General features: G+C 37.2%; 1 protein-coding gene across 1 annotated transcript in view; it reads right to left on the reverse strand.

Annotated features, from left to right (window-relative positions):
- scfd2 (sec1 family domain containing 2) overlaps positions 1-15,245 on the reverse strand; it is a 117,333-nt gene that overhangs the window by 100,009 nt on the left and 2,079 nt on the right. Inside the window, exon 3 of the mRNA XM_059512950.1 lies at positions 597-724. Coding sequence (XP_059368933.1) covers positions 597-724 — 128 coding nt within the window. The remainder of the gene's footprint in view (positions 1-596; positions 725-15,245) is intronic.

The following is a 15,245-nucleotide window of genomic DNA, read 5'->3' on the forward strand; positions in this document are numbered from 1 at the left end:
TAGTGGCCATATGGGTGTTCTGCCCATCTGTAGTACTGCTTGCTGTCTGAAGGAGGTGCTGTGGGTCTTTGACTAAAAGCCACTGAATCTTAATGCCCCCCATCTCCTTCTTGTTCCTCTTTTCTTCTCTTTCTGTCTTCAACACCAAATCTGTCTCTCTATTGTTCACTATGTTTGTCATGGCTATTGATGTCAAATCTATAGAAAGAAGTTTTTGGATATACACCTTTGTCTTGTTGTCTTGCAGCAACACACACAAATTGCAAAAGCTTGAGTAAATGGTACAAGAAAGTTGTGTAAAGCCACAGGATGCTCTTTGTTTGGGCACAATGCCTAATTTGTATTCTGGTAGCAATTAAAAGTTCATAGCATCAATGTCATTTGCAGGTAAATTTACATTTACTAATTAAATATAAGCTTAGAATTTCTGGATTCACAATCATTTGTTTTCTGAAGATGAACTAAGGTCTTACGGGTTTGGAATGACTGGAGGTTGAGTAATTAATGACAGAATTTAAATTTTGGGGTGAACTAACCCTTTAATGTCGGTAGGGAATAGATTCTCAATGTCTTTAGTAGTTTAAATGTGGCCTTACCTAGACTCATTTTGATTGGCAGGTTCTCTTTGCTGGCTGCCTCGACCAGTTGTCTCCTCACTTCCATCACCGCCTCCTTTTGCTTAGCAACCAGCATTGTCTCCCACAGCAACCGTGCAGTGGCAGATCTGTGGAAAACAGGCCAGGAAATAAGGACTCAACCTCTTTTATTCGTGATTCACATTAACCATAAATGCAAGAGCTAGAAGAGAAAATTTTTATTTAAATAGGACTTTAATAATATATATAACACTGATACTAATTATTATCAAAAAATATAGTTAGGGCAGTTTTTCCATGAATGCAGGTCCACAAACCTCTATGGGATCTTGAGTGAACTTCAGGGGGGTTGTTAGTTAATGGAAAACTAATAAATTATCATGTAAAACAGTATTTGATGTTTTGGGTTGGTTTTTGTGTGGTTTTGGTAACATGTTGGTTAGCATTCAGATCTTAAAGGAGTAGTTCATTTCCAGAATAAAAAAAAAATCCTGATAATTTACTCACCCCCTTGTCATCCAAGATGTTCATGTTTGGCCTCAGTCGCAAAGAAATTAAGGTTTTCGAGGAAAACATTTAAAAGATTTTTCTCCATATACTGGACTTCAATGGTGACCAATGGGTTGAATTTCCACATAGCAATTCCAATGCAGCTACAAAGGGCTCTACATGATCTCAACCGAGGAATAAGGGTCTTGTCTAGAGAAATAATCACTCATCTTCAAAAAAAATTAAATATGTATATACTTTTTAACCTCAAATGCTCATCTTGCATTAGCTCTGCAAAGGCGACTTCACGCATTACATGATCATGTTGGAAAGGTCACTTTTTAGAAAATGACCGATAATTTTGCTAGACCTTTATTTCTTGGCTTTGATTGTGAAGCACCCATTCAAACTGCACTATGGTCCTTCAACCCGTTGGCCACCATTGAAATCCACTATAATGGAGAAAAAAAAAACTGGAATGTTTTCCTCAAAACAAGTTATTTTCAACTTAAGAAAGAAAGACAGTGAGTAAATTATTAGGGAATTTTTATTCTGGAAGTGAACTAATTCTTTAAACCACTGTACAAGCTATTTCGGTTGTATGTGCTCAAAGCTACTCACACAGGACAGGACACATTATTACACTTGAAAACAGTTATACAACATAATGGACCAGAATGTATGGGATCTCGAGACCCATTAAAAGTTGAACTTCTTTTAACTTGACATGGCATCTCAAAAACGTGGCATCCAAGAAGCAGTCACATCACAACAGCCAAAGACAATCCATTAAGTAAGTGTTTACATAAAATAACAATTAAAGACAGTATAGACTGGCACGAGAACACGTCCCTAGTCTTTCTGTATCGCTCTATTGACTATTCATCATTTTCAAACCCTTTGCCCATCCATCAGGAGTAAACAGATCCATCTTAAGTAACTGTATAATCATTATTCAGCAAGGGTTTCTCAAATGATCTCCTCTTATGACATGTGATTATGAGGCATCATCATTCTGTTCTTCATCACTGGCTTTTCCTCTTCCTGTCTTTAATCATCTGCTGGATTGGGTGTGCGTGTGAGTTCCGGCTTATGTGCTGCTTGTCATATTAATCAGTCATCGGAAAATTCACACAAACTCTTGATGAGAGAACTGACTGAATAAAATGAAATTGTGGGGGGGGGGGGGCATGCAGCCTGAGAAAACACATGTAAATAAGCAGAATTTAGAGAAAAGGACAAGAGGAATAGAAGAAGCATAAAAGAAGAAAGTGAGGGTGCAGGACATGAAACAAAGGACAAGGAATGAGAACGGGGCAGAGGAGAGACATGAGGGCAAGCGACGGAGGGTGGGGGTGTTTTACTGACACTGAAACCAAATGTTAAACCTGCTTTGTTTTTCTTTTCCTCTTTTTGCTTTTCCTCTCTCCCTCAGTCTATTTCTCTCTCTCCCTTTCTAACAGTTGCCATGTGTTGGATCTCAGCTGTAATGTGTTCCAGACAGAGTTTTGGCAGTGCTAGAGAGAGGCCTGACTCCATTACTCCAAAAATGAGACAAAAAGTGGGGGAACAAAAATGAGGAGGACAAAAGCCTACATAATAAACATGGAGCTTGTTGTTCTAAAGCACAGACTTGTGTCGGGAATTACGAGTGGAGGGATATTACAAAAACATGGCAGATAACGAAACAATGCAAACTGGCTCAGAACACAAGATATGCAAAATTTGACCCAAAAATTTAGAAAATTGGAGAAAAATAAGATCACATGATGGGCTGGTCACACTTCCTTGCTGATTCTTGTGAAAGCAGAAAAAAAAAAAGAATTCAGTTTTTCTAACAGACTGTAAAAGTGAGGAATTCTGAGCCCATTGTGTTTTCAGATTACACTAGGTTAAGCACCATGAAAGTAACCTAAAACAACAGAAGAGAATATAATGGTGTACACTACCAGTCAAAATTCAGGACACACTTGAGTGAACCTCTGTTTCCCATGATGGCAAAAACCTTTCCATCTGAAGTCTTACGCTTAAATGCTTAGCTTTAGTTTATGTAGAAATAAATTAAAATACATTAGATGAGTTTGACCAGCAAACAGAAAAGAAAAGAAAAGAAAAGAAAAGAAAAGAAAAGAAAAGAAACGAAACGAAAAAGGTGTTTGGCCAGCTAAGAAAAACAAAAACAAAACAAAATAAAAAATACCATCAAAAAGCATGAAATTAGTTTAGCCAGCTAAAAAAATAAATAAACAAGCAAACAAAACAAAACAAAAAAAATAAAGTAGTAAAAAATGAAAGAAAATAAGGAAGTGTGTGGGGGGTGGGGGAAGTGATGGAAAAGCAGTCAACAAATATACAACATGTTAACTACTTCAAATGTGACCTGTATCTGGATGTTGTCCACATACACATTGGAAAGACAAGTGTAAACACACATCTGATCATAATGTTATCCGATCATTGTGTCCTGGTCCAGAGGTAGTCAAGGAATGCGTATTGTGATCGGATCTCAGTGTAATGTAAACGCAAACCAGCTATTTTGTCTACACAGGTCGATATCACGCAAAACGCCACCCCCTCTCTCGCGAACTGCCAGAAAAAAAGACAGAGAACACCCGTGTGGAGCGCTAATGAGACTTACGAGATTTGTAAAATGTCCCACGACTGAAAATGCTTTTCAGAAGAAAACCCAACACTTCAGTTTGACTTTGCACTGGGCCATTCTCTGCAAACTTTAAATATTGCACTGGAAAGACAGATCTGATCGGTTATCCAGATAAAGAAGTCAGTTGATGTTGCCAAGTGTAAACACGCTGTGTTCCGATTGACTGATGATTCAATCTGCTTGATCGGATCACGGTTATCGCATGTTAATACAAAGTGTATACGCAGTCAGATACTTCTCACATTTTCTGGTCAATGCATAATTCCCATATTCAGTTTTTGTCAATTCATAGTTTGTATGTAGAAAATAGCCTAAGAATGACTAGGTTTTGAGTGGTAGTAAATAGAGACTACATCAAGGCATCTTAAAGAGATCTTTAATGGACGAGTGAATGTTCTGCAACCTTCAGCAAGCACAAATCTTTGAAACTCGGTCAAGTATGTTACAGTACATGTTTGCGGGTAGGTAGTGTGTCCGCTGCAATGAGGCTGAACTGATTTTGCATGTCGTAAACAGATGCACACATAGTCAGCGTAGTTTACATGCCAGAGTTAAGACTGGACCCTCTGTGTGCATGTGTATGTCGACTCTGCGTGTATTCCAGGAAGACGAGGGGTCCGTTTGGAATGTTTCGGAGGGGCAACATGGTTCCAATTTACCTAAAAACCTCCCCCACTTCTATACTCCACTCCTCTCCTGCAGTGTACCCCAGGCTCGATATCCTGAAAAGGGGGTTCAGTGAGTTTGTATATGAATGTTTTACTGCATTAGTACTCTAACCTATGGAGGGCAGTGTTGATCCGCAAAGCCAAAATATTTATTACCCATTCCTGCCACAACCTCCTTGTAAGGTCCAGTGTGTGTGTGTGTGTGTGTGTGTGGTAGGTAGGGGAAGTTCAGGGTTCCTGGAAACACATGACTGAGCACTCAAGAATGGACTTCAACTGACTAAGTATGCCTGAACGCCTTAAGATCTGACTTTATACACACACACAGTCACTAACTTGCATCCAAAATTGTTCCAAAATGTGATTAACAATACTTAAATGCCGTTTCTCAATAATGTTTTGGGTGTGTCGTAATGTAACATGCACTTTAAATAAAATCCCAAACAATATGGAGCCAACGTTACACCCGCAAATTTATCCAGATGAGATGTTATGATTCCATAATCGTTGTGACGAGCTGAATGATTTAGTAGATAGTGATTAAGTCTGTGTTTATCAAAAACAGGAAACGAACAACCCCCCTCGTTAGCAGCATTCAATCCAGGTCAGTTATTCTTCAATTACGCCCACTTCCAGGACTAATGATACTATGCACACATATGCTTGCACACACAGGGAGACCTGGCAGACGCTCCATGGGTGAGGCGTGTGTTTTTCCGTGCTCATTACAATCTGTAACAGGAGAAATAAACAAAACTAAAAATAAGAAACAAAAGCAAGCAGAAACCTGGATTCATCATCAGAGAAACAACACGAGCACACACACACAGGCCAGGTTTTTTTTTCTGTCAGAGTTTGATAAAGGAAAGAGCAAAGGAAATAGGACTGCAAAAAGTTACTTAAATCTGAAAAGTATCTCCAAAGCGAGCCTGCCATTTTCACTTCAAAGACAAATGTCATCCGTCTCTTGAAGATATTGGAGAATGACTGTTATGCAAGCATCATTTGGAGAAGTATACCGGTGATGGCAAACAAAGAGACTTTAAGAAATTGGGTTGTTTCTAGCCTTTACATCCAGAGAGAATGAGATTGTGTAATTGGCGGTTTTCACTGATAGCTGAATATTTTATCTTTTGGCTCGGTTTGATGTGTGGTTTTAACGTGTATTTTAGTGAGCCCTGTGAGATCTAGCCATAAAACTGCCTCTCTGTTGCAATTACCATTCAGGTCTCCACATCACCATTTACTGCACTGTGAGATATATATATATATATATATCTCACAGTGCAGTAAATGGTGATGTGGAGACCTGAATGGTAATTGCAACAGATATATATATATTGCAAAATATATATATATATATATATTTTTTTTTTTTATAATGGCATATATATACACATACATAAGAATATAAAAGAAGCAGTTTTATATATTGTACACATTACCATTTATAAGTCAAAAATACAGTAAAAAATAGTAGTTTCATTATAATTTAAAATAACCTTTTTGCTCTTTTAAATTTTTTTTACATATATTTTTTTTCTGTGATGGCAAAGCAGTCATTATTCCAGTCTTCAGTGTCACATGATCCTTCAGAAATCATTCTAATATGCTGATCTACTGCTAAGGAAGCATTTCTAATTACATCCATGTTGAAAACATCTCTGTTGTCAGATTCCCTGCTCATAGTGTAAGAACAGCATTTATTGGAAATAGAAAACTTTTGCTACACTATAAATGTCACTTTTAACTTTCAAACAATTGAATGCATCCTTGCTTGAAAAATATCAATTTATTATAAATAAGTAAATAAATAAATAATCTTTCTGACCTCAAACAAACATTTGAATGTAGTAAAAATATAAACATATATACATAAATTCAAGTAACAACTATATTTACTGTTTGATTTTTGTGTTGAATGGTTCAAATAAGTTTACAGGCATTTTTTTGGCTATCATCTCTCCCCATAAAAAAGTATCATTCTGCTAAAATCTGTCAAGCTAAAAATGCTACACACATAAAACCAACATCCTGTTACATAAATATAAAAAAGACTGGCACGCACAAACTCAGAAAAATACACATTGCAAATCTCTCTCATGTGTGGCTCATTTTGTTTCATGTGAGACTCCCTGAGCGGAAGATAAATCCCAGAGATCAGACACTAACCTTTAACACACAATGAATGGGAGCACAGTCACAGGTTCAGGAGCAGCTGCTGGCGCACTCACAGCCCGCTGGGGGTTTAGGGTTTCTGCGAGTATCTATACTGCATGTCTTCATCTCATTTAAATCTACTTATTCCTCCAGCTCCATTACAAATAGATTGACTTGGCGATCAGTACAGCCAGAGGAGAGGAGAGGAGAGGAGAGGAGAGGCAAAATTACACCTGGAGCCAAGTATAGAAAAGATTAGGAGAAAAAACTAGTTGAGAAAAAATGAGAAGAAACAAGATGATGAGAAACAAACCAAGATGAGAAGAAATGAGAAGAGGAGACACAAGACTTTGAGACACAAACCAAGAGGAGAAGAAATGAAAAAAGTGACGTGACATTCAGCCAAGTATGTTGACCCATACTCAGAATCCGTGCTCTGCATTTAACCCATCCAAAGTGCACACACAGAGCAGTGAACACACACACACACACTGTGAACACACACCCGGAGCATTGGGCAGCCATTTACTGTATGCTGCGGCGGCCGGGGAGCAGTTGGGGGTTCTGTCGTGGTATTGCCGGCCCGAGATTGAACCCACAACCTTAGGGTTAGGAGTCAAACTCTCTAATCACTAGGCCACGACTTCTAGATGAGAAGAACAGACAGGATAAGACACAAACTGAGATGGGAAGAAATGAGAAGAGGAGACACAAGATGATGAGACACAAACGGAGATGAGATGGAGAAGAGACAAAAAGAAGATCAGAGGAGAAAAAAGATGCAGAGGTACAAACTGAGATTAGAACAAATGAGAAGAGACAAGATGGTGATAAACAAACTAAGATGAGAAGAAATAAAAAGATGAAAAACAACATGAGGAGACACAAACCAAGATGAGAAAAGGAGACACAAGAGAAGAAGAGAAGAGAAGACACAAACTGAGACAAAACAGAGAAGAGATAAGAAGGAGATGAGAGGGGGAAAAAGATGAGGGGGCACAAACCGAGATGAGAAGAGGAGACACAAGAGAAGAAGACACAAACTGAGATGAGAAGAGGAGACACAAGAGAAGAAGACACAAACTGAGATGAGAAGAGGAGACACAAGAGAAGAAGACACAAACTGAGATGAGAAGAGGAGACACAAGAGAAGAAGACACAAACTGAGATGAGAAGAGGAGACACAAGAGAAGAAGACACAAACTGAGATGAGAAGAGGAGACACAAGAGAAGAAGACACAAACTGAGACAAAACGGAGAAGAGATAAAAAGGAGATGAGAGGGGGGAAAAAGATGAGTGGGCACAAACCGAGGTGAGAAGAAATGAAATAAAAAAAAAGAGATAGGATGATGAGACAAACTGACATGAGAAGAACTGAGATGACAAGAATAGGGACAAGATTATACAACAACCTGAGATGAATTGGAGAAGAGACAAGGAGAACAGATAAGAGAAAAGATGAGAGCGCACAAAGTATGAAGTTGTTAAGATGGAGATGAGATTAGAAGACAAGAAGGAGATGATGTGAGACAAGAGAGGAAAAAAGACGAGATAAAATGAAATGAGAGGAGACCAGGTTAGATAAGCTCTACTTTTATAAATATGCCCCAAAAGCTATGCAGAAATCTCTAAGTCAGAGTCGTGTGTGGGCCTAAAGTGAGACTGACACCATATTCTGATTTAACATCCAACCTGTCAGTCAGAGACAGGAACTAGTGGGAAGGATACAGCAGAGGCTAAAGAGAGCGGAAACGATATGATCTGTCAACAAAGACTCAAATACTCAATGCTGAGCATGACAAATGTGACAAATGACAAATCAGCCTTTCCAGCTGCCAGTAAAATAGTGTGTGATATATGCGTCTTCTCTCTAGTGATGTTTTCCCACAGTGCAGTGTGGTCCATTTCTTTCCCCTCTGCATACACACATTACCACTTACACAGGGCACACAGTTGGGTATAGGGTAGTAAAACAGGGTAGAAGTATGGAGGGTGTGTCACACTCTTACATAAGCAAGGACATAGTTGAAGTATCCCACACACACAAAATCAAAGCACCACTGCTCTACCGCAGTGCCAAGAACAACCCATTACACCAGCCTGACTGGAACACACCTGACCACACACACACACACACACACACACACACACACACAATCTTCCAGTCCAAAAACAGATTCTTGGCCAATTGCAATTGTCTATTTGTATTACTGGAGCGTGGAATAAAGAAGTTAGACATGTTGGTTGATGTTGCAGTAGAGCAGAGCGTGAAACAGTCCTCCTTTAGCTAACCAAACACGATGTCTTGAAATCTGCTATAACCAAAATTTCACACACAGCACAATCCATCCCACCAGAGACTGCATCTGCTACCATTTCGAAGAACATAAATTCATGTCCTTAGTGAAGTATTTCAAAGCCAACCTACCAAAACACCAGACACGGCTTTCATTTCAAAGACGCTCAGATTTCTCCCACAACCACACTAAAAACACAGAGAGATCTGGACGTTTCTCCAGTCAGACCTGAATAGGCGCAGTGTACAACCAGACTGTTATTAAAAGTCGGGGTGCGCACAGGCGAGGAAGAGGAAGTCTCCTATCAGCAGCCCGCACTGGTCGCCTCAAGACGGCCATCTGAAATGACCACCCATAACAACACTAAATCCAGCGACCCTGAAACGGAGCCTACAATTACAAAGGGAAACACCATACAATAAAAATGGCTAAATTAGCCAGACAGCCCACAATTAGAATCTTAAAATAAAACCTTTTATAAATATTTTTCAGAGCCTATAGATATTGCTGGGCTAGAATAACACAATGCAGCCAATTCCATTCACCTGAGCTGACAAGAATAACGGCAATATCAGCACTGCAGGGCTGGGCCACAAAAACCCAGTCAGAACCATTATTATTAGTGGTGTTTGCTGAGGCAAACACCACTAATAATAATGGTTCTGACTGGGTTTTTCAAATAATGTGTTCAAAATAATGTGTTCTATATAAGAAAAATAGAAACCAAGTCTCAATGGGAAAATGTGCCTTTGGCAACCTTTGCGCAAAATTATATTACATTGCTGTTTTCAACACACTTTCAAAGTGAAATGCCCAGTAAATGGGGCTAAAGGTGCGTTTAGTTTCATCTAAGAGAGAGATAAGGGAATCTGACAACAATCATTGTTGTATACAGATCACCCAGGTTTGTAAATTAAATGTCTGCCGAGAAGCACTATTATGTTAATGAAGGCGAGTTACCAAGCAAGTTTACTTCATCAGAAAAGTCATACATATGGAGCTGGTTATGCAATGTAAATGTCAAAATGTATTTTGAGGTGATAATATTGTGCAAGGATCCACACAAAAGTATTTAATCAATCTGCCACAATATTTGTGTGAAAACTAATGAAAGTTGTTGGTTACTTGTGTTAATTTCAGATAGAAACTGTAGTAAAATGTATGCATATACATATGTTTTTGGAGTTCTGCAAATGTAGGTAGAGGGTGAAATATCCCTTTGAAGTTTTGTGTAAACTCACCCTGTACTATTTGTGCTGAAGACATAAATGATACTCAAATAGTACAGGGTTTTGAGGTGTGCTGATTTCTATTTTTAATGATAAGGCTTAAAATTTACGCCTGGTGGATTATAAAGCAGGCAAAAAATAAATAGATTTATCTTGAGGTGAGAATATCAAAGAGACCTATACACAACAAGTATGCTCTATTGATTTTGGCCATTGAGCAAACATCCCAAACATCCCAGCAAAGAGCTAAAAAAAAAAGCTTAAACACTTTACATGCTTAAGAATAAAGGCTACCATTTGAGCCCAAATCCCCCCAAAAAACTTTCAAAAACATTTTATTCCTTTATTCTTTAGACACAACTCCTAATGTAATCTAGTATGTTTACATGCAAAGTTATAATCCAGCTACTACAAGTTTTGTATTTAAGCAGTCTTCATCGGTCTCTCCCAGTATACATGTGAAAATGCCAAATCGATCATTCAAAGGGTTAAACACACTTTGTGTGCAACCTCTGTCTTTTGAAAAGTGGATCACAAATTGAAAACTGATAAATGAACTTTTAAAGTGAATTTAATCCCACTACTTGTGATGGCAAATTTTGCACAGACAAGCACCTCTCATATTTGTTTTCAGAAATCTCTAGGTAGGAAGTTGTAAAGTAATGAAACTGAATTAAATTATTTGTGTTTAGATGATCTGTCTGATATGTGCATATTCTTTGACCCAGAATATTGGACTGGCAAAACTCAGTCAGAAATGAATAACTTAGTTGGCATTATACAATTGTCTCAAGAGACGTTTAAGGACATTAAGAGTCTAGGGAGTAGAGCTGCTCTCTTGAGGATCAGATGGGCCCTGTCAGAATGCATCAAAAGCTTCGATATTTGCCTGCAGCTGGTCTAGACTCCGCTAAACAAACCCTTGGCTTGTGACTCACTTCCCTGCTGAGCTAAAGCTAGAAATCCCCACGCTTACATTGAACGGATTTGGCTGAGTGGAACTGGACCGGTTCTCCTCCACTGAGTCCTGGAGCTCCAGCCGAGAATAAACTGGCATAAAAAAAGAGTGAACTGGTGTAGATACAGAGAGAGTGGGCAAAACAAATGATTTTATTTTTTACTCTTAAACTTAAAATTAGAAACATAAGGGGAAAAAAAAACTGAACCTGACATTGTAGGGAATACTAAAACTACACGCAGAAACACAAAAACATTCTCTCATGAGCAAACAACCATTACTCAGTTAATGTGCAGATCACGTCATGACAGAATGAGCACATACTAAGGTAATTAGCACACACGCCTAAACAAGTACAAACAGATAATTGAAAACAACATCTCAAAGCAGTCACCATTGCACAAACACTTTAAAAGCGTACATATGATTTTCTAGCAAGTTCATTGTCAGTACAAGTACTATTATTTACCAACTATATATATTATTTATAAAAGTCTAAGTTTGTTGTATATATGAAGCATTCTGCCACATTTTCTGTTTTGGCCCAAAAAATTATATTTACTTTTTTTTTTTACATAAAATTATTTTTATTCAATTTAAATGCTTATGTGTAATGTAATGTAATGTAATGTAATACAATACAATATAATATAATATAATATAATATAATATAATATAATATAATATAATATAATATAATATAATATAATATAATAGTATTTGTGAAACACAATGAAGAAATGTTCTGTAAATTTGTTCTATAACCATAAATCTAATTCTGATAAACCAAAGTGAGGTTATCTGTGAATACCGTACTGTCGTTATTACACATTCAACATTCTGAAAACCTCCATGGATTATGTGCTCCATATATAGGGTGGCTTATATACAGTGACGAATGAATCTAGACCATCAGGTACACACCACCTCATCTCTGCACGTTCAGGGCAGGCTTATTTAAGCTCAGAGCATGCTCTTTACAGTCCTTCAGAGAAATGTGCCAAGCCTGTCAGATGAGCCCTGTTTCATGCTGCTCTAGTCAAGCACATGATTGACCAAGCAAAAGGCATTTTCACATAAGGCCAACATTTGCATAGACTATTAAAATACTTAAAAATGTGTATTAAAATACACATCTCATTAATGGCGAAGAAACTCTTCAGTGGTTTTGTGTTGACCAATTAATGGTTTTTAAAAGATTCAGAGAAGGTCAGAAAAACTTAATTCTGACTGTTCTTGCTGTAGAAAACATAGGCTATCATTATGAGTGGCCCTCAAGGAAAAATAAAATGTTACAAAGGTGGGAAATATGGGCCATTTAAAGTGCAACACAATGAAAACCAATTCCAAACCCTGTTAAATACACACTTTTGCACAATCCAGTCACAGAAGGCTCTTCAAAGAGACTTGTCCTATTCAGTCTCCACACCATCTGGCTAACAGTGAGTTCTTGTAAATATACATGGAGGTCTCAAGAGTGTGTTTGTACTTAGCACTGCGGTGCTACTGTAACCAACTTATGGCAGTGATGGGATGTGGTCATGTGTCTGCATCTGTCTGTATATTGTGTAGGTAAAAAAGCTGATTCGATGCTCTCAACAACAATGATTGAACAAGGTTAAGATGACAAAAAGGCACAATGGGAGGCCAAAATGGAGACTGGACTAATCTGGCAGCTTTGGTGGCACAAAATGTAAAAGGTGAAACTGGTTTATTCATTGATATAGCTCATAGAGAAGTTCCTATCCCATTAAATCAATCTCTATGGAGCAGAATTCTTTCCGCAGGCAAATGTGCTCTATGAATCCCTGCCTGATGGGATCTGGAAAGAAAACAGACATATGAAACAAGTTCCTCCTTTAACAAACCCTGACGTCTAATATGTGGTTTAGACCTAATGGTTCTTAAGCAGCATTTGGGTTTCCATGCCAATGCCATTTGACTTCTAGATGAAGTAGGTTTAGTTTTGACATTGCTGCTTGCTTGAATATTTTGTCAATATCCAATGATCCACCACAAAAACATCTGCCAGAAAGGATATATGGTGTCAATTACCCCAAACATTTTAACAGTTAATGTTTTCACACAAGACTTTTCACTTCAGTTCAGTCAAAGGCCATAAGTGCAAAACATTTAGCAAAAAAATTCCCATCCAAAAAGTATGACTGGGTTCATTTAGGAAAAATATTATGTTCCATTCAGACAGTGAGCCAGTTCACCAAATACATGTTAAAACAACTGAGCAGCATGACAATATTACACAGAACAGCAGAAACTTGGGGTCATTCTTTACCACATCCCGCCTCGTAGGAAATGACACTGGCAAAAACTCTAGCAAAGCCTTTTAGTTATTTAAATACACATTTATTATGACAAAAGAAATGGTGGTTCTCTATTAAAAATACTTGGCTGGGCACTGTTCCTGAGCCAACAAGCGTGTAACCAAGTCTCATGGTTTCCTCAGATCTTTCCTACAGTGGACAGAAAGACTTTGAAAATAGTCATGATTATGCAATATATTTCTCTAATCCTTTACCAGAACTGAGGTTTTTGATCTAAACCAAACTACAGTAGGGACATTATCCTTGGAACAGTGATGACAAAGGGCCAGTTTTACTAAACAGGGAAAATTAGTGCAAGAGCACAATTCCAAAACAACGTAGATGGCTGTGGAATTTTCTGCGAGTGATTTACTAATAATGCAGAACACAGACGTAACATCTAATTTATATATCGACCAACACAATATAGCAACCGCAGCACAAATTAGTGTTGACACAAATAAAGAATAAAGAAGCCACAGTATATTAAAAAGAAGCGGAGGCCGTAAAATTATTATTCTGTTTTTTAATAATTATTAAAAATAAGTAATGACAAGATAAAGTTCTCTGCAGATCATTTGTTTCTTTGCTCTTTATTTTAAAAGTGACTGTTTACTTGTGATTTTTGAAACTATAATTATTAAATATAATTTATATTTAAATACATTTGATAGAAATTAAGTATATCATAATTTATTTCTAATTTATATATATATATATATATATATTCCAAAACGCCAGTTTTCACCAAAATCAGTATTGTATCTTGGTCAGTATTGAAAAGTAAAAAAAAATTATTTTACGCAAATTGCAATATTTGCTGATTTATTAGGTCATGTTTTCTCCATTTTTTCCAAACCGTGACAAACGCCAGTCTCTCGTTTTTGCTGAATGCGATATATCCACTCAACCAATCAATCACAAGCGCTCCATTCCATGCACTCTAGACAGTAACAACCAATCACAGTGCACTATTCAAGCAAACTAGACCGTAATGGTGACGCTCTGAATACACCCGGCATCCTAGTTTTCCACTTCTACTTTGTAGTTTGTGATCAACAAACAAGGGCTGCACGATAAATCGCACGAGATTGTCATGAGCATATTGTCAGTAAATCAGATTCTGTGTATAGTAATCTTCATAACGTGCTTTCAGATGGAAATTATTCAAATGCATTTAATACACAGAGCAGCAGATCACTGACAAGATATGCTGTATCGTGTTCATTAGATGAATCACATTTGATTATGAATGCGATATTGCGTAGCTTTTCAGTGTTAGTATTTTTATGCCATTTATGTTTTAGATAATACAGCAGATAACACTAGTCAACTAAATGCCATGTAACATGGCAAAGATAAATGCACCTTTGGAAGTTGAATGTAAGGGAAATGTCATTTTGGAATTTCTGTGGTCTAATGTGATGATGTTCATGTTCTTTATGATGAAATTTTATTTTATTGCTGTGATTAATTTATAGCATTAACAAGATGACCCGTTGAATTCATTTTGGAAGCTATGACTGATGAATGTATTTTTAGTCCTGTGCCTGTATATAAGTATTGATTATGATATAATATAATTAGTATTGTTGTAAGTTCAGAGGCTGTCATATGTGGATCAACTTACTATGTTGTGTATTTTCATCAGTTTCAATATGAGAAATGACTTTCATATTGATTTAATGGATTTATTGCATTTTGAAGAAAAAAAAACTAACATGGATTTATTGCATTTTGGGGGAAACATTTTTTTTATATAATAAATCTTTGAAAATCTAAATCTGGATTTGAATGTTTTTATGTTATTATAACCTAAAGATGCTATGTGAAAGACTGAAACAGAAAATAGTGGTTTTCTTGG

The sequence above is a fragment of the Carassius carassius genome, chromosome 27 (genome assembly GCF_963082965.1).
Source record: "Carassius carassius chromosome 27, fCarCar2.1, whole genome shotgun sequence".
NCBI lineage: Eukaryota > Metazoa > Chordata > Actinopteri > Cypriniformes > Cyprinidae > Carassius > Carassius carassius.